Raw genomic sequence first — 20384 nt, 5'->3', positions numbered from 1 at the left:
TCGTAGCTAGTTGCACCCGCGTATATTTTGAACACAGTCCAAGAAATTCAATCCGAACGCCAGGACCTTGCTGTACGGTCAGAGCTTCACCCTTTCGGCGAAACTGCCTTTTCTTCTTTGTCTTTGTGCACTGCTGTGTGCGCATTTCTTCTTTTGGGCTTTTTATTTAATCTTTTCATTCTGAACGGGAAATGTGATTGAACTTTACTAAATAACAATAGCTGACATTTCTAGGCTCCACGAAGAAGGGTCGTGCTGGAATATATATAACTAACATACCATGGTGAATCTTGACAGTATTCATCCAGCAATACTAAGTTCCCACGATGATGTTTTCAAGAGAAGTTCTTGCGTGTCTTTGCATCCTGGTGCTAGCTCAAAGCACTAGTTCAGGAGCTATGGATGACGAGGGTAAGTAACACTGCATTTTTTCATTAATGATATAAAGATTGGACCTGGAAATATAGTGCATTAGCAATGCGGTAAGCACTATACGATGAATAAAACGATATTTTTAGCACACCAACAAAATACAGAGGGTCGCTAGGTAGTGCCTAACTTAATAGTTGTACAAATAATGCATCCGTACTGTTGCTTGTTTACACATAGAACCGCAGCAGTTTTCTTGCTGTGATTTCATTTCAATTCATTGCGACAGAGAATCGATACCAAACGTGTCATGTGCCACCAGGTCAACTGCAATCTATGCTGAATACTGCGCGAGGAGTGCAAGCCGTCTCTGTCTGTCGTCGATTCGCCTGAATGAGGTGCGATAAGAATGTAGAACAGATGCTTAAAGAGAGGTGACGGCTTATGCGCTCAAGAGGTGATAGGCCCTTCAGAGATATTTGAAAACTATACAAATCTCCGATTCCACAGCTACTGCTAGTTGGCAAAATAGTTCTGCAGCGTTTCACTGAAAGACGCTAAAAGGATAACAGCTGGGCGCTTCCTCCCTTTGTCGGTAGGTCGCGTTGTATGAAGTTCACTTCTATCATTGTGTTTCACAATTTTTGACTTAGCACATGTATCTCAAGTACCTGCATAGATGCCTTCTATATATTTCAGCCACAAAAAACAGTTAATGTTCTGATTTATTACGCTTCTGGAAAAAATTGGAGGATGCTTAGGCTTCGCCTTCAAGAGTAGAACGCGATAGCGTTATGGCACCCCGTTCGCACCGCCTACTCAAATGCGCTACGCCAGCCAAATGTCGCGATCGGCACAGATAGCCGGGCCCCGACGCACCATTAAGGCGGACGCAATCATGGGGCGGGTGGCGCGCCACGTGTGGGGGCAGCGCCGTACATTGCGAGGAGGGGGTTTTCTGTGTTTGCCGCAAGATGGCTCTGCGTGTGCGCGGAATAAATGTAGCGGAAACGTACTTCGCTACTCGTGAAACTGCGACTTCTGTAAGTTACATGGTCATAATTACCGATATACACCGCAGTATAGCTTTCTACGGCACGTTTCTAAGGCAACACCGCATTCACTAGAGGCGATTTTGTCCCGTTTTGAAGGAACGAACTCGTGGAAAATTTCATTGAGAGTGTCGTGTGTGTGAGAGATGGTTTCAAAACGCAGCCTGATCCACCGCAATGGATCTCTGTATTTGATGAATTAGCGATGTTGAAAAGATTTTAGTACCATGTTGACCAAAGTGTGGCTCACACGTTTTATTCTTTGTAAACCATGATTTAGAACGTCGAAGTCGGCAATAAAGAAAAAAAAAAAAAAACTCGTGGCTGAGTGGTAGCGTCTCCGTTTCACACTCCGGAGACCCTGGTTCGATTCCCACCAGCCCATCTTGCAAGATGTTTTTTTATTTATGAACTGCCTTCTGAGATTTATCGCTCACGGCCAACGCCGCTCACGCCGACACCGACGCCGACGACACCTGCTTTTCTGCGAGACGAGCTCCTTAATGCTCTCGCGTTAAAAGAGCGCACACAGCATCAATGTGTGTGTTTGAAAATAATCCATGAAGAATTGAAAATATTGTTCCCTTTCCATCGTTCGGAACGTGCAGATAACATGGAGAAACTAAATTTTGAATGAGCAGAAAGAATTGGTGCCCGGATGGAGGCACACGTGTTTCAGCTGTTTGGGCCGCACGAAGCTCTAAACATGTTGAAACTATTTTCTATCTGAAATATGTTTTATTTGTTTTTAGTCTTCTATCAGGTGCATAGCAGTTCAACTATTCCAGATTTGCTCGTATAATTGCATCGGAATAGAAAATAACACAGCATTAGGCCTGAAGTTTGAGGTTGAAGCTGAGTGAGCTCCCTATTCTTACGTCAATGATTGAGCTCGAGCAATGATGCTCTTTGAAGAGTTGGCACGCTTAAGTTTATGGGCAGTCTGAGGAACTATACCAGGTTGTGTAATTTCGCGTGCCCCACGAATGCTATGCGGAATAATTGCAAAGAACATTATATAATGGTTGTATGACGATTACGTCACAGTTTAGGTGTTAAATGCAGGATATAGGTTTGAAGCAGTCAGTTGCGCACTTCTTAAAATTGACTGTGCAGGACTGTCATCCGCACCCTAACTGCGGCGCATAGGATACAGTAATACTAAAACGTAGTGCGACCAGTAGAATCTCAAGTTCATTGCCATACACAAAGAACGTGCACGCAAATACTGTTACTACCTCTGGAGATTGTAGAAGCTACCTGTATTAGTCGTGGGGCTTTAGCCACATTATCAAAGCACAAACGCAGGTGTACGGAATGCTTTTCTGTGAATCGGTCGCCGTTATGGAAAAACAGCAGCTGTTTGTAGGTTTCAGTGATACATAATATATATATATATATATATATATATATATATATATATATATATATATATATATATATATATATATATGTATGTATACAAATAGCACCTAAAGTTGGGCTGGTTAATACTGCCAGAAAATTTTGCTGCAGCGCAAAAGGAGGAGACTAGACCTGTGTATCTTGCCTACGACTTCATCGTTTCATGCTGTAGCAAAACTATTTTACTTTGCAAATGAATAAATGCACTCTCTTCTAAGCTTTCCCCTCTCTACCTATACCAAGGGACCGGCTTCTCATGCTTAAGATGCATACATTTTTCCCCACTTTGACAGTGCTAGGGCTAACTTATTAAATACATTCCAAATTTCGGTGTACATATTTATGAATTAGAAACTGCATATTGCTGGCGCAATACCTACTGCTTGGCACAACAGTCTAAACAATATGAAGGGGACGCAAAGCCTCGTAAATGTATTCATTAGAACGCGAACGTGTTCGGCGGTGGAATGTTTTCATGCTGTACCAAAGAGCCCATACCTTCCCGCTCCTTCTTTCATTAGAGAAAGCCAATTTCTTCCTACGTCGGTTTGCAAACATCAGGGTTGTGCCGTTCTTCCTCGCTTCCTTCATTTTATTGCGCTAGCAATTATATGGACACTCCAGGCGCATTTTCGCCGTCGCCGTAATGTTGCGTGTAAAGTCCAAGGGTCATAACACCGTCGCCTCTTACCGTATGCTGCATGTGCTAGTGAAATGACGCGTTGCATGCAACGTCACGGCAACCCATGATCAGGGCTCAGTCTCGCGCGCGAGGCTGAGCCCTGATCTGATTTTTTCAAGCAGTACGCCCAAAAACAACCAAATAAGATCGCATGCTAAACAGTGACCAAATAGAGTAAGTTACAGACACATTGCTACTGTTAGCACGAAACATCAACATTTACGTGACGGTTATTTTCATTGTATCTTTTGTAAAACTAGTGAAAAAGCTTCACTTCCTGCAGGCGAACAAAAATATTTCTGTATTGTCACCAGTTCAGCGTAGTTAAAATTTCGACAAGAAGTTCATTGAAAAACGGTTCTGATTTAGGCTACAACTTCTACTATTTTTTTTTTCATTTGAAGGCACTGCTCTTCATGAGAAAGGTATATATGAATATTGAGGTACTATAAGCGAAAAACTGAGCCTTCATGTCGTCTATCGCTTCGACGAAAGCGCCGCGCGCTCAGAAAAGTATGAGCTTATATGAGCCGTCTGCAGGTCCCTTTGAATATACGAGTCATGCGATCGCGCGCGGCTGTGCAAAGTACGCACTTATTGGCAGAGTCGAAGCCCCCCCACCCTCTCCCTCCTGCGCTGCCGCCCCGCTTTCCTCTTTATATGGTGCGGCAGATTGAGCCGTGATCGTCACGTCGCCTTGTGCCCAGTCACGAAATGCGCAGTTGCTGCTGGAGGAAAACGCCGCCGCCACCCCTCCCTCCCTCCTCGGCATTTCGTGCGACAGAAGACGGTGCATTTGCTGTCCGCTCTCTTGAGCCACGATCGAGATTGGGCCACGATCATCGGCATCCCTCGCGTGCTTTCACTCTACAGCATGCGACGCGCGATGAGTGTGTTTCGCTCTTGGACTTTATACGGGACATCATCGCGACGGCATAAATGCGCCTGAAATTTCCATATAATTGCTATCGCAATAATGCGATAAATAATGGCATTATAAGGGTACTTACAAAACATTCATTACTGCTATTTATTCACTGACAAGGTGGGACCGCTTAGTATAGTTCATCGGCGGATATTTTGCCAAGTGAGAGAAAAAGTTTCCTGCAGGATCCATCTCCCCATGAATGTCGACGGTAATGCAGGTATCTTTCAAGGATTGTTATGACGCTCCATATTACCAGTTCGGAGAACAATGGATATGCAGCCGGGTTCCGGTCCTGCTTCTTTCTGCCCACGCTGCATTATCTGCGAACGCCACCGTAAGAACCACGCGTGGCACCGGTTCTATTCCCCGGTGATCTTAGGAGTTTTAGTGAACATGTTGTAGTTTTAGGGTGCCCCATGTCTAATAACACAAGTTTGAGTCAAAGCAGCTTATTGATGAATATCCGAAACCTACTGGCTAGTAGGTGTCTGATGCTGAGACACCAGTGACGCAACTCAGTATCGAAGAAATTCAGTGAAGAGCAGCACAGATGGAGTGCCAGATACTCAGTTTTCAAAGCACCAGAATTACATATATTGTCTTCGTAATTGCATATTTCCAGGATGTACCACGAGTGCTACGCCGTGTACGCACTTTAGCGCAGTCAGTAAGTTCGGAAAACTTGCGCCAGAATATCATAAGACCACAATTGCATCATCGTAGCGGGACCTGGCGGGACGTGCCAAAACGACTTTCTGATTATTAGGCACGCCGTAGTGGAAGACTCCGTAAATTTCGACTACCTGGGTTTCTTTAACGTGCACCTAAATACTTGCAAGTGTTCAATACAAATACGATTAAACTTGTGCTAAAGCCTGCGTTTTTGTGCTCAAGTAAGAGCAGCATTGAGAAAATACATCAAATTATCTACATTCGCCTCACTCCCATTCTGGAATGTAAGCAAACTACTGTAGCTCTATTCCCAAGCAAGAACAACTAGCAACTCTCCTTCACACCTGCTCCACTGATGTTCGTCATGAGGACAAAAACATGGCTGCCGGCAGATATTGATACAGTCGAACTTCCTATTGGTGATATTTTTTGTATAACAAGGTATTTGCTAATTACAGTATAAACGTAACAATGTCACTCCCACCACTATTGATAGGCCGCTAGGGGCTATCTATTTTGACGGTAACACCTGAACTGACATGATCACATAACAAGTAGATCATGTGTTGACCGCAACAGGCCGCTCTGGTCGTAGATGGCTGCTAGCAACTCCCATGTATTTCCTTACATATTGTTGCAGAGTTATGTGCAATCGTAATGCACATTAAGAAGTTTAATGCTGAAATATTCTATTGGTCGCAGACCTATATTATCTAGATTCATAAACATGTCTGCCACACCTTCCCATATCTTGGCCACATTAAATCCTCATGTTGTCGCTTTTGTTGCTCTTTAGCCTCCTTCGAAATAAGACAGCTTTCATATGTCCCATCACATGCGCACGCAGCACGCATCTCCTGATCTGGCTACTGGGTATATGAATACATAAGCGACCGCCATGCGATTTGTTGTCTCTATCAGACAAGGACAACAAAACAACCACAGCGTAGAAAGTGAAGTATAATTTTTGAAACAGTAATTCTGAACGCAAGCAAAATAAGTTAAAAGAATTTTAGGGGTCATACTTGCTTGATGTTTTACACAACAACAATACTCCAATGCAAGATTCACAATGAATATCAAGCGACATCTGTGCAAAAAAAAAAAAAACTTATGGGAAATCTACTCGATGTGCTGGACAGACTAGATAAAGTTCGCAAAGCTATGCAAGGAAACAATGAAAGAGGCCTAAGGTAATTTCTGTCATCTTAGATATGCCGTTTAGTTCCATCCCTTGCCGCGCACCCTCCGGTCCATATTCAGCAACTCAAGTTGGCGAAAGGTGCACTGAAAAGTGGTAAATACCTAGTGCATTCATTGCACAGCTCACTAAATCTTTGTCGTGAAAGACGTTCATTGAAAAACAGTACATGCGCAGTGCATTTGTGGTGCAGCCTGATAAAGCGTAATGTTGCTGTCTTTAAGGAACCCTTGTGACGTGGTTTCGATTGCGCCCCGCATCGGATGAGTTCAAGGATTGTTCTTCGCAACAGCAGAGCGGCACATTCCTAGTGGTATATACCTAGTTACCCAAGTTGGCATCAAAGAAGTTCATTGAAGATCACCAATGACTGAGTGGCACATACCCAATGCTGCAACCTGGCCTCAACAAGTTTTATTGTGGTGGCTAGCCCGGACTCATGGTACAAAAACACAGTTCATGAAACACCGCAAAACAAGGCACGTACTTTAAAGGGAACTGCGATACTTGCGCAGTACCGCTTACACAGTGATCCATGTCGGCTTGGAGGAGGTTCGCTTAACAGTGGCACGTATGTACACATTGCCACATAGGCAGTGACGCAAATTGTTTTGATGGTGGGTTTCGAGCTCTACTCTCTCAGCGTCAGCAGACTGATGCACCAGAGTAGCGAGCAACCCAAGTAAGCGGCAAAACTGCTAGATACAGATATGCACAAATATATATATATATACCGGGTGTTTTAGCGAACTTTAGCCGTCGTTTAAAAATATGCCTATGCTCTCTAAGCCAACGCTTCAAATATTGTTCACTTTTTTGTGTACGGTGTAAAGGTATTTTCTGTATTTTGCCTAATTAGATAATTACTCAACATTAATTAACCAACTTTCGAGGAAACAAATTTAGGGAAAAAACTCTAATTGGGAAGTTGGACAGCGGTTTGCAAAACGTCCCAATAAAAAGTTTCCGGTTTCCTATCTATTGAGTATTACTGTTTTTTCAGCTTACTGTGCATACTGTGCAGCTTACTCAGCATTTCGCGGGCATCCCGCGTAATGAAAAAAAAAATTCCACGTGACATACCCGCTTGCACGCCTCATTGCAGCGCTCCCAAACTTTCTGCTAAGCTACAACCGCAACGCTTGTAGGTCAGAAAAGAGGGACTGAACAAATGTACATCGTACCCTTCCTCAAGGGAGAGCCGCAGAGTAAAATAGTGAAACAGCAAGGTGCCACACAGCCTGCAAATCATTTCATTCCGAGCAATCGGGGGTCTCCTATCGATTCCGGTGCTGCCATCTTGAATGACCGTATTTAGTGTAATACTGAGGTAAACTAGAACCTACGGGTGCCGCAGGTGTTGAAGGTCCTCTGTCTCGTTATTTCTACTAGTCCTGACTACACGACTTTGGCACAACACCGAGTAGACATTCTTTACGTTGCGAACTCCACGCTGAGCCATTATCCGAACCATAGCCCTTCCGAGCCATTATCAAACGCTGCATCCAACGCCTCCTCGAAGAAGCTCAGCACTAGCCACTGGACCAGTGCACCCTCTGCCCACGATAGAGCGGCTGTTGGCACAGCTGGGTAGGACAAATTGTTCCCCAATTTTGACCTTTCGCAGGGTTTTTTCTTACTATAGCGTGTGAACTGAATATTCCCATGACCATATTTATTAGCTGCTAGGACACTTCGTAGTTCAGTAGCGTGCCATTTGGTGTGGCAAGTGGTCCAGCAAACTTGAAAACTCTGATGCAGTATGTTCTGGATGACACCAACTGCAAGTTTGCTGTGGCATTCCTCGAGGAAATTTTGGTGGTTTAAGAGATGATGTGCAGCCATCTGGCACGCATTCTAAATGCGCTGCGGCGGTTTAGGGCAGCCGGGCTCAACTACACTTCATGCAAGATCCAAGTATGTCTCGAGCTACTCAAATTTTATGGTAAGATCATTTAACCTGGGCAGCGCAGAATTCATGACGCAAATATGCTCGCTGTGTTAAATAATCATCGGCCAATACTGCATGAATATAAACATTGCGTGAAATTTATTCTTTTATGCCTAATGGCAATTTAACACTAGGAAAATAGGAATAACTAGTGCATGTTAATTTCACGCTGTCAGAGTGAATTTCCACAAAAACAGCCTATTTTCCTTCGGGTTAGAAATAAATGTTATGACAATTTTAACTAGTCATTAGTTTGACGAACTATGCATAACTCACAAAAGTCACTTCAGCCTAAGCTATCAAAGGTCCTATGTTTCTAGTGCTTAAAAATATAGTGTGTTGTAAAAAAAGAGGTAGGACATATGATGTGTTACACATGAGACGGTCAATGTGTGAGGAATGTGCTGCTTGAACATGAGCACTGCATGCAGTTACATGCTGCACAGGACTAAAAAAAATTCCTAGGAGACACTGAAGACTGCTTGTGTGTCGCGATGCGAAAGCATTAGAGTCGCTTTGGTGAAATGTTTTCGATCGTGATTTCTTGTATGCAATAAAGTTCTTGCTGCTAATCCACTACGCGTATGTTCACGAATATACTGCCCACAGACCAGCTCATTTTGTGCAGTCATGACGTAGCGACGAGAGTCCATTGCACTAAACACAACATAAATGATATGGATAGCCCATTCGTCCGTCCATCTGCCGATCGCCATTACGCCGAAAACTCCTCCGCCGTAGCTCCATATGCATGCGTGAAAAAAGAAATGCCAGTAGTACATTTAAAGGGACGAGGACGGCAGCCAGCTGCGCCTCAACGGGCCGCCATTGTGCTGACCGCGCAATAAGATACCCAAGAACGTCGACCACCCGCTCTTTGTTAAATCTTAGTATTGCATGTCTGCATGCACGCCTAAGATTCTACTTCAGATTGGCATGAATAAAAAAGGAGTGATACGATGTGGCACTATTGCACAACACACGATAAAATAAGGCGCCAAACGGAAAGCAGCATCTTCGAGGAAGCTTAAAAAAGACTTCGTTTAGGGACATGCATTGGCAGTGTTAGTCCATAAGTCAAGAGAGTGTCACAGATCATGTAATGTCATGTTTTATTATGAACGCTCAGTCTGGATACATGTGTTGTTCTTTCTTGTTTGAATTCCCTGCAAGTGCATTTTAAGTGAGCTAGTTCTTCCCTTAAGCAGGACCAAGTGCACTGAGGGGGCTTATCTGTTTTATTTTCGAGAGGAAGTATTTATTATTAGCGACAGTTAGATGTTGCCTGTTAAGGCAACGCGGCATTCCAAACGAGCACATAGCTTCATAAGTACAAATACGTTTGTACTGCTGTTCTGAGCCAGCGCACAAAGAACGCTGGACGAGCCCTGCACAACAAGAGACTAGAGCTCATCCGTCACTCGCAAAAAAAAGGTATTGGGAACAACTTTGTGCAGCTGTGCGCTGAAGCAGCATTGCAGTGCTTACGCACATTGTTCGTTACACCGTAGTGACACGGCAGGTACACCAGGTCAATGTTATATTAGATACCTCAGTCTTCGGTATGCATGGAGTTGTTGCCGTAGACAATCTGTTCACGGGCACGTGGTAAGCTTAGGGATAAGATAGCATTACATTAATTTGTAAAGCTCATGGAGAATCTCACTGGCAGCTTTAAGATGTAATCAAAAACCACTCAAAGCGGGGCCTGCTTCGCAAGAATAGTGGCTCCTTTGATGTCATCCACACGACTATGGCAGATCAATCAGCTGTCACAGACAGCCCCCAGTGTCACCCAAACTCAAGTTCTTGTGCATTACCACGCAGTTACGCCACTTCTATGGGTGTGCCAACTTCTGCCGGGACAAGCTTGCCTTTGTGACATGAAAGATTGTACGAAAACGTCTGCGAGAGAAGCGCCATCTGCAGTATCCTATGAGCGATGAAGTGAGCTTCGAGACAAAGGGGCCTTTGTGTTCGTCATTAAATGCAGCTGCCGTAGAACGGCACGCGCTTCGTGCAGGCGTGCTCGAGGGTGGGCGGTCTGACAGTGCCTGCAAATTTTTTTGGGTATTTCGTTCCCTTCAAAATCAGCAAATGTCACTACAGTATGTTCTACTGTTATAAACTTGCCTTTTGGCAACCAGACGTTTTTGTTGGTATTTCTTCACTTAATATCATGTTGCCAATTGTAATCAGAAAGGCAAAGCCGGGTACAGTTGGCTATGATTTGTGAGTGTGCAGCATATCATGGAGCCAAATTCTAGTGCTGTATTCACGAAGCATTAAAGTGTGCCTCGCCATTGGCCATCAGACTCAGTGTTTGAGTCGTCCAACCTCCAGGATTCATTGGCATTTATTCCTTCGATCAATGCTTGTGCGTCTTTCTATCTTCTCGGTGTCCTTGAGTTGTTTACGGGTCCTCTCTAAAAGAATGATCTTTATCATTTACAAAATAGTGAGCAACATACTTTTTGTGCTGGTGTGCTAAATGTAAAAAATTACGATCGCACTTGCAGTAGCCAAATTGTCAGGCAGTATGGATGCATTTTATTTTGGTTTCTACTGTAGTCAGTTTACATTTGTTCAAGTACAATAACCTAGCAAAATATGGCTGTGCTGCAATGTTCTGATAGCCCACTATTATCGCCTGTATCAATATTAGATGACGAGATAAAAACACTCAAACTGCAAAAGATGTACACATGACGAACTCCAGTGCTACCAATTTTATTTTGAACCCTTCAAAAATTTGTGTACATACTTCGCAATATATTCGAAGACATGAAGAAACCACAACATCATAAATGGAAGCAGCAATAAAAGAGGGTGTGCTTTCCCAGTTCCATATCACAAGTTGTAACAAGGCGCCTTCTGACAGGTACCAATCAAAATACGAGTCACTTATTGAGCTATCTCTATTTTGAATAATGTGATAGACTTCTATATTTTCTGCCACAATTGCGTCCCTAGTTTCCCCACATACCCTTATGTATGAGACACGTGGCACATCTCTGCAGAGGTCCCAATGCACGGACAAGTGTGCACCGTCTTGAACGTGCGTGTGCACCGCACATTCCTGTGTCCGCTCATTTACGCATCCGCAACTTTCTCCTATGTAGAACTCGTCTGATGACAGAGCAAGTATGCAATACAGCACACCTACGGAGCCATCACGGAAACGTGTGGCATGGTTCTTGCCACAACCATTTATTTTTTCTATCTAGAACATGTGCGAGCGACACCTTATATCGACCGGCTTCATTAGTGAAGTTATGCGAAATCCTAGAGTGTATAAGCGCGACTGTACGATGACGTAGGAAGAAAAAGATACACTGGCACAGCGTTTCACTTTCAACTTCAACTTTATTTTTCAACTTGAACTTCATTTGAACTTTCAACTTGATTTAGCTATTCACTGCCGAGACTGTTCCTGCAAGCTCATGTTTAAAAGTACTTGCACTCTGTATAGGGCTCATAGCAGGATGACGACGGAGACTGTGGAGGCCTATGAGACTGCAAAATTAGAGGAAAAGTGCTTAAGCAAGCCTTCGGTATCGCTATCTGAAAAGGAGATACGATTCATCGGTTTATCTTTGTGACCACTGCAGTACATATTTTCGCCATGCCTTGCACACGTGTACGGTTTATCGAAATTCACCACTGAATGTTCTTTTTTGCTGTTACGTTTGTTTCCGCTCGTACGGTATATATTTATCGATGCGTGAGAAAAGAAAATATATAGTTGAAAGTAAAGCGCTGTGTCTGTATCTGTTTCTCCCTACGTCCTCGTACGGTCGCGCTTATACACTCTACAATGGATTCTAACCAACTAGCCCGCCAACGTGTTTTAGCGAAATCCCAGGCATGCAGTATTGCCCAGCAGCTCCAATTCTATTTTCTAAGCCTCAACCTCTCTTCTTCGCGTGTCCTTAAGCTTCTGTACCATTGCTGTTCTACCTGCCTGTGAATTGTTCCTGCATAATAATAAGACACGAGTTCTTCGTTGCGATAACAGTCACTAGTTGGAAAAGGCGCTTTCCAGACTACTAGAATCTTCTACGATGTACAGAATATTGCATTCCTGGTAGAGTTACGCGCCATAGTAAAACGAAGAATAAAAGATCTAGCACTTCTATTTGAAAGCAAAGCTTCACAAAGTAGTTCTTTTGGAGCCATTTCGGAGAGAATTCGTTTGATCACGTCACGTCCCATTTTACCGCATTGAATTTCCCTGTCCTGAAACCACACTGCTTACAAAACTTTCTCGTTAATTTCTTGTTTACAGAAGTTTCAGTGAAGAACCCTTCGAATAACTGGTGGGATTTCCTAAAGAGTAAGTGTAACAAAGGCTATTCTTTTGTGGTTTTCCCCAAGTATAATAATAGAGTCCCGGTTTTAAAGTAACAAATGAGGGTGAATTTTCATGGACCCAAATTACAGAGAAGAGCCCATTCAGTGGGGCCCGAAATATAATAAGGTTTTTAGAAGGTCCGCACGCCTGCTAATGGTACGGAATTACATGAAACGTATTACAAATATGTGCCTTGTGTTCAGGGTAATGCCGAGCAAGGTATAACAGATAGCTACGATATACGATGACAAAACTGACACTATAATGTTTGCAGTCACCGTTATAAAGCTGGGTTATTCTTTGTTGTAGTTCACAAACTGCAAGTAATTATTTCGCCCAATAATAATTATTAGCCTTATGGCGGTTATTATAATGCCAAATTCATTATTGTTTCGGAAAACATTGCAAATAATGCTTTGCGACGCAGTACAGCTTTTCTTTTTCATATTTTTTTTGTCTTTGACAAATGTTCAGTGCCAAGGAAAAATACACGCGAAGTGAATGCGTGATCACGCTACCATGCCTGGGACAAAGCCTGTAAACATAAGCTTCAAGTAGCCGACTTGTCTGAATGCTCGATTCGGCGATAGAATGAAAGGAACGGGACGTCAGTGTAACTGTTAGCTGCTGCTAAGTGTAGGCGTAACCTTAACGATAGCTGGACACTCCTCTAGCTAGTATCCTTACGCTGCTGTGGCCTTCAGCATCTGCCATCGATTCCATCTATGCGCAGTCCCTTTCACGTGCTTGCCTACTCAGCTATTGCCGGGGCGCGTGGGCACATGCTGACTTGCCTTCTTTATCTTCTATTGCGTCTTACAACTTCGAACGGCGAAAAATTCATTAAGAAAAATTTAGCGGGATAAATATAGTGACCAAGAGTGTATTTTCGTATATCGAGAACGATTTTGTTTACTTGAATGCTCCGTTAGGCCAATAAGTAATACTTTGGTCAATTGCCCTAACGAAATATGTTTTAAAAAATCGCAAATTCGCAGTGGATTTCTACTGGCACAACGCAGTTATTCCCGTCCTCGTAACCCACATTCTATTTTTTAAAGCTTTGTCCATTTTAACTCAGACAGCGTGTGTGTACACCCGCAAACGATATTACCGGGACCACAAACTCACGCGAAAGACTGAACTCATTCCTAATTTAAGCGCAGGATCTCATATACGAGTGCATTGGAATGGTCTCAGTGCTATCTTTGTAGAGCAATCCTTAAGTTTAATTTACATGCATAGGTGCCTTGTTTACTTTAGGTATTTGTGTATGTTGGGTTGCGTTCTGAAATCTCTCCGTGACAAACAAAAGAAAAAAAAGTTTTGGCAGAACCCCTCGCATGATGCATGCCGACGGCAATGTGATTAGCACTGGGGCAATATATCGACACATATCGTATTGACAAATCGCCGAATACACGCCGAATCGCAGCGTGTATAAAACTTAATGCAGTCGGGCTCTTCTCAACGGACAACTGCGCCAGTACTGGCACCGATGTAATGTGCGTGCGTGTAGCGTGTGTTCTCATATATTGAAGTTAAACTGTCTCAGTAAATATGACACGAGTTGAATTTCCTCGCCATAGCACAGAACTCTTCAATATTCCTATTTTTCACTGAAGAGCGGCACATACCAAGGGAAAGAGATCCGGTGACCAAAATTGGCGTAACGGAGGTTCATCAAAGAGGGGCGCATACTTATTGACACAAGTTGGTCCAACGGTTGATTCTGAAGCAGGTTTCCACAGCAGAGCAGCCCTCTGCTCGGCGCATTAGATCATGGACTACCCAATTACCTAAGAAGGCGTGAATAAGGTTAGCCGAGGACAAACATAAAAACAAATATGTAAAAAACTTCCGCAGGAATCCTAATTGTATTATCAGCTCTGAAGTTATGAATAATCTCCATGAGCAACTTTTTAGGAAGGGAAGTCAAAAACTAAGAGCGTTGCTTTCCTCAATAGCAAACATGTTACTCGTTTTCTAGTAATTTTTGTACTAAGAGGTAAGAATTAAATTACCAAATGAGAAAATTTGGTACCACTGCCAATGTATTTTGATTTTGTTACTTGATTATACAAGATCATGAAAGAGTAGAAAGATGGAAAGGTGTTGTGAAAATATTTGGATAGATCACATTTATTCAAATTCCCTGCAATGATCCTACAAGGTTTAAAGATATTTATGAGGAAACTATGCCTCAGAAAGTCGCGTATGTAGGAAACGTCTGTTGAACTCCCTGAAAACTGCCAGCACTTCAGATAGGCCACTTGTCTAGGCAATGGAACGATTTTCAAAAGCTTTATTTGGTCTACCTGTGCTTCCACTTTGAGTACGGTTTACTGCACGAGTATAAACATGGAGCCACGATAAATTAAGACTCGTCTCGGTCATAAACATACACATTACACGTGGTTGCACGTTACATTGAATTGAAATATAGGCCGTTGTTCAACTAAAATTTATTTTAAAAGCATTTATTTATTCGCGTTATGAACGATTTCGTTCGCATACATTTCAATATGTGCGTCGAATCGGCATACTTCATCTGCGCGCGTTATTCAGCTTTGATCGATCACTTTTTACGCAGATCTAAAAGAGACAAAAATCCAGCGATATTAGTTTCCTTTAGCCAGAAACAAGATGAACAGACTAAGTGTTCCAGTGGCTACATGTTCATGCGCTCAACCGCCTTACATCGTGTTCACAAAACGTCCTTTCCAGCACTCCAAATATGACGCATAAACAAGGATAAATTATTTTCTCTCCTTTCGCTTTTTAGGATAAATACGCGTACACAATTAGCCACAGATCACTCGCAAAGCAATTCTAATTACATGAATTCGTAATAAAAACATTTTCGTTTTATGGAATCATCCGTATATTATGCTGCCTTCTCAAACTACAGTTATTTTTTTCGGCATAGATTCCGTTCACGCTTAAGTACTGTGAAACATACAAAATGTTTCAGCTTCTCAAACAGTTCATATTATATATTCATGTTCTCAGTCGTAATTGAAATGCGTTTCCGGTTCTAGCACTACATATGCAAGTTAGATCAGTAAATGTAGCAGTTGAATGTGGGACGTAATTACTATAGCTATCATCTATCAAACAGTGCAATTCAAGCGACTTTCATATTGATATCTACAATACAAGCGAGAAGTATAACTGTTCTGACAAAAGCAAATAACAAGTTTAAGAAAAGTGGTGCCATATAATTAGGTGCCGCTAATGAAAGAACAAAAAACAATACTTTTCACTATTAGAAAGCGGCCTCCTTAACCCATTAAGGACCAGCGTGACCATATGGTCACGTTATTCTGCCCAGTGGATTTTATTTTATTACGATTAACAAAACGGCACCAAAATCGCCTTTGACATGTCCTTAGACAGATGAGAGTTCCCTTTATGGATATCAAGTGGCAGCAGGTGTCAGTGTTGCTGTGGGAGTAGCGTCGCCATGCATCGCTCCAAGGGGTAATATGTTTTTTTTTTCACTACTTGTTTAAACAATAGCCCAATATCCTTGCCTCCATATTGCTCATCGAATATGTGACCTTCGATGACCATTTGTGAAAAATTTATGTTTGATTTATCCATCAAGGAGCGTGTTATCTTGCGCGTTGCCATATGGTCATATGGATACCTTTAGGCTACCTAACTTTTTTAAACTGCATTCTCATGTCTTCAACGGCTGCTGGCGCATTCCCGCAGTGGTTATTTCTTATTTTATTGCCTTAATAGGTTGATGTTGGAATAAATTGCGAAGATGCTCGAAGAAGACGATGACGACGTGTCAGTGATTTATATCGACCCGCGAGAGGCTAGCACCTATTCGGATGAAGAGTCGGCCGATGAAGACTCAGGCGGGGTCATTGACAATCTAATCTGGTGGCAGCTATGAGCCGACGTTGAAACTGTTTTCTCTGATGGACGCCGCATTGGTGGATCCGACTCGGACGATGACGACCCCAGGCGGGCAAGGTGACGGAACATGAGAGGTTCCTTCTGCCGTAGTTGATGCTGCCATTCCTGCGAAATTATCCACTGCATCTAAGTGGACGAACGGTGATCTCCAGAAAAGCCTTGGCATATTTCCCTACCCAAACTTTGGTGCTTACAGGGGCTTTTCCCCTGTTGAGTTGTTCGAAATCTTTTTTGACGAAGCCGTCGTGGAGCTGCTAGTCGAACAAACAAGAAAGTATGCGTTATTTTTCAATAAGCCCGATCCGGAGGTTACCAAAGAAGAATTAGGTTTTGCTCCTTTTGTGCGGCTATAACCGATTGCCAGGCAAAAAGTGCTATTGGGACAGCGGCTTGGATATGCGCCACACGATGGCCTACAATGCTATGCGGAGAAAGCGCTTCGTACAGATTATGCGATTCCTGCATTGTACAAAATGCAAGCCTAACGCTTAGTGACAAGTTGGCAAAGTTGCGTCCATTGATGGCGCTATCGAAAGCAAGGTTTCTGGAGCACTTTCAACCTGTGCGTCACCTGAGCTATGACGAAAGTAAGATTGAGTATTATGGTCGTCATGGCTGTAAACAGTTTATACGCGGAACGCCTATCCGCTTCGGGTATAAGGTATGCTGCCTAAATGCCAAGAACGGATACCTTGTAAACTTCAAAGTGTATCAAGGCAAGCAGGGGATCCCGGAACATCAGAAAAATATGAAAAGGACTTCGGAAAAGCAGCGGCGCCACTTCTTCAAATGGTGGATGAACTCGCAGCAGAGACGCACGACCTTCCTTTCTTTTTCTATTTTGATAATTTATCCACAGGCATGCCGCTACTCAGGCATCTCAAGGCACAGGGCTATGAAGGCACGGGCACAGTGAAGCAGAGTCGTGTTCCCAAAGGGTGCTCTATCGCTCGACCCCAATTCGTCAAGCGCCAACCTCGCGGGCACGAAGAACCCGTGCTGAGCGACAATGGGATAATTGTTGTCCGCTGTACGGACAATTCTGTAGTAACGATTATAAGCACCATTCACGGCGTAGAGCCAATGTCATCTGCAGACAGGCACTCTCGTGTTCAGAAGAAGCTAATCGAGGTGGCCTGCAAGAAACACTGTTGCTCTGTACAAGTTTTATGAGAAGTACGGACCAGACGGATGCAAATGTATGCATCCACAGGATTGTAATCCGCGGCAAAAAGTGGTGGTGGCCGATTTTCACTTGACTTTGTGAGGTATCTATCAGCAACGCTTGGACGCTAATTCGTAGCACAGGGTTCAACGTCACGCAGGTGGAATTCCGCAGGCAAATTGCACAAAACTACCTGATGCGATGGGACAATAAGCATAGAGAACCTGGTCAACACAGAATCCCAAAGACTGGTTATGTCCTGACTGGTACACGGTATGACCAAGTGGCCCACTCTGTGGCACCCATACCTAATGGCAAGAGGTGTGCATGAGATAATTGCAACAGTGCAGTGCACACACAATGCACAAAGTATGACGACGGCATGTGTATTCCATGATTCAAACCATTTCACACTAAATAATTGCTCGACTATTCCCTATATAGGTTTTTTGTGATGTTTCGTGGCTTGAAATAAATGTTTTTCACTTCGCGTATTTTACTGTAGCGTAAGGGCCCAGTGTGACCATATGGTCACGGGCTAGATTTCAAAATCTAATTAGGCAAGAGTAATAATTTTCTGTATGTGAATTATTAGTACAAGGATAAGTTATTATATAAGAGTTATTTCAAGATAGCAAGAAAAAAAAGAAACCAGTTCCTGATGGGTTAAGTCATCATACGCGCTTTGGTCGACTACCAGCTGACGGACTTTGTTTCTGTGGCGGTTGGAACGTTTAATTGCATGGGACCTGGGAACACGCTTCTTACTACTAAACCATAATTAAAGTCACTCTTGTGGGGTCGTTATAATCTTCTTTCAGGTAGGAACGAATTGCCAATGATCGGAGAAAATGTTACCATGGATGTATACCCCGTGTACGATCAGTCATTTAATATATCAAGTTCAGGTAACGAGCAGTACATCGAGGAATTATTTAAAAAGGTAATGTCTGTTTTTTTTTTTCCACTCAAACACACGCTTTAAAGTTTTTCAGATAGAAAAATGCCGACAGGTGAGTTTATATATTGACTGCAATACAGGATGGCATGGACCCATTTTTCTCCGGCATCTCACGCATTTTGTATTATGCAGAATCTGCAGTAAATATTGCGTTTACCCCAATTTCTAGCACACTTTCGCGAACCGCATAAGGCACCACTGGCGGCATGATAAAAAAAATGAAACAGTTTTCTGGCGTTGACTATTTTATTAAAAAATCCCATACATCACAACTCGCCCCTATGATTTCGTAATAGCGTAGTCCTATAGAACATGAAAGGACAGTCACAACAGCGAACTACATCACGATAATATGGACATCGTAGTTACCGTTCCTCCTTGTCGTAAGAGGTTCTGATTAGGTCTTGTTATTTTTATGTGCCACCAGGACCCTTCTCTAAAAAAATTTCTTGTCCCGCTTCCATCACTGTTTTCTGAGGCCCCAGACCCCCGAATCTTCCCAAAGCATCATACATAACATCTCCCATGCGTCCGTATAGCTGGATTCCACTTACTTCACGGGCAGGCATTCTGAGATATTGGTACGCCATTACTGAGGAGCGCACGCAGCTCATCAGTGAACCAGAGCAAGCTTGTTTAGGCGGTCGCTCTCGTCAGTCTTGGTTCTCTCCAAGGTATTTCGGCTCGTCAAGGACAGCTGCACAATGACAAGGAAGAGTTGGCATAGGTAAGCATAAACAGAACAGAACAGAACATAAAGAGAACCACGCAGCAGCCTTATTCTCCATGTGACGTCAACGGGAACCTTGCGCGGAAATGCAAGAACAGGTGACACATGTAAACCTACGCGTGTCTTTGTGCCTTTTACATGCATACGTCATAACACAATGCCTCTATTAACGGCATCACAGCTGTACGTTAATTTGAACTCGTTTCTTTTTCTTCTTCAGGTTGAATTGTATCTTCACAACCGCTCAATAATGATAAATATTACCGTTAAACAAACTATTACGGTAAGTTTGGACTGTTTCTACAATGCGTGCTGTTGGGACATTTGCGCATAACGCTAAAGGACAATTTCCTTGAAAAGGTTAATGCAACGCCAAATGCTCCATCTCGACATTTCAGATTCAATGAGAGTTGTACAGCATTTATAGTGTGAATGTCGTCTGTTGTGTCCCGCTTGCTCATGCTCGGCAAAATAATCTTGAATCCAGCGGTCAACAAGCCTATAGAGTAGCATTACCTAAGCATTTTTCATTTTATATTTCCATTGCAGACACATAATCTGACTGTTTATTTTGATCCTAAAAAATCGGTAGACGGCCGTCGCACATTGGAAAATCTCACAAAATACGGAGAGTCTATGCACAAGCCCAATAACTCCTACTTTTTTCTATTTTATTGGTGAGTCAAAGTTGTATGGATGTGTGTTTTCTATATTCCAAACTATTTTAGCCACAACTATTCAGTAGTGCACTTCTCATATTTTTTTTTTTACATATAGTGGCCCCCAGTCGAACACTGACACCCGATCACTGGGGATATGCTCAGTGAAGGCTGGTTATGACGACTGCCTTTATTTCTCAGTCACCGCGTGCGACTGTGTGAATCCACAATTTCAAGCTGTGATTGCAAATGTTATCTTTGTGTAAGTCAAGTTTCAACCATACACGCATATTATTTTGAAACACTACTTCGGCCTCTTGCAC

General features: G+C 43.0%; 1 protein-coding gene across 1 annotated transcript in view; it reads left to right on the top strand.

Moving 5' to 3' along the window:
• Positions 1 to 282: 282 nt before the first annotated feature.
• LOC126527510 (uncharacterized) overlaps positions 283 to 20384 on the top strand; it is a 51870-nt gene continuing 31768 nt past the window's right edge. Inside the window, exons 1-5 of the mRNA XM_072284949.1 lie at positions 283 to 411; positions 12548 to 12595; positions 18533 to 18654; positions 19623 to 19685; positions 19952 to 20079. Coding sequence (XP_072141050.1) covers positions 327 to 411; positions 12548 to 12595; positions 18533 to 18654; positions 19623 to 19685; positions 19952 to 20079 — 446 coding nt within the window. The 5' untranslated portion in view covers positions 283 to 326. The remainder of the gene's footprint in view (positions 412 to 12547; positions 12596 to 18532; positions 18655 to 19622; positions 19686 to 19951; positions 20080 to 20384) is intronic.

Source organism: Dermacentor andersoni, chromosome 10 (assembly GCF_023375885.2).
Source record: "Dermacentor andersoni chromosome 10, qqDerAnde1_hic_scaffold, whole genome shotgun sequence".
In the NCBI taxonomy this organism is placed as follows: Eukaryota; Metazoa; Arthropoda; class Arachnida; order Ixodida; family Ixodidae; genus Dermacentor; species Dermacentor andersoni.
This window is presented reverse-complemented; position numbering and strand designations above follow the sequence as displayed.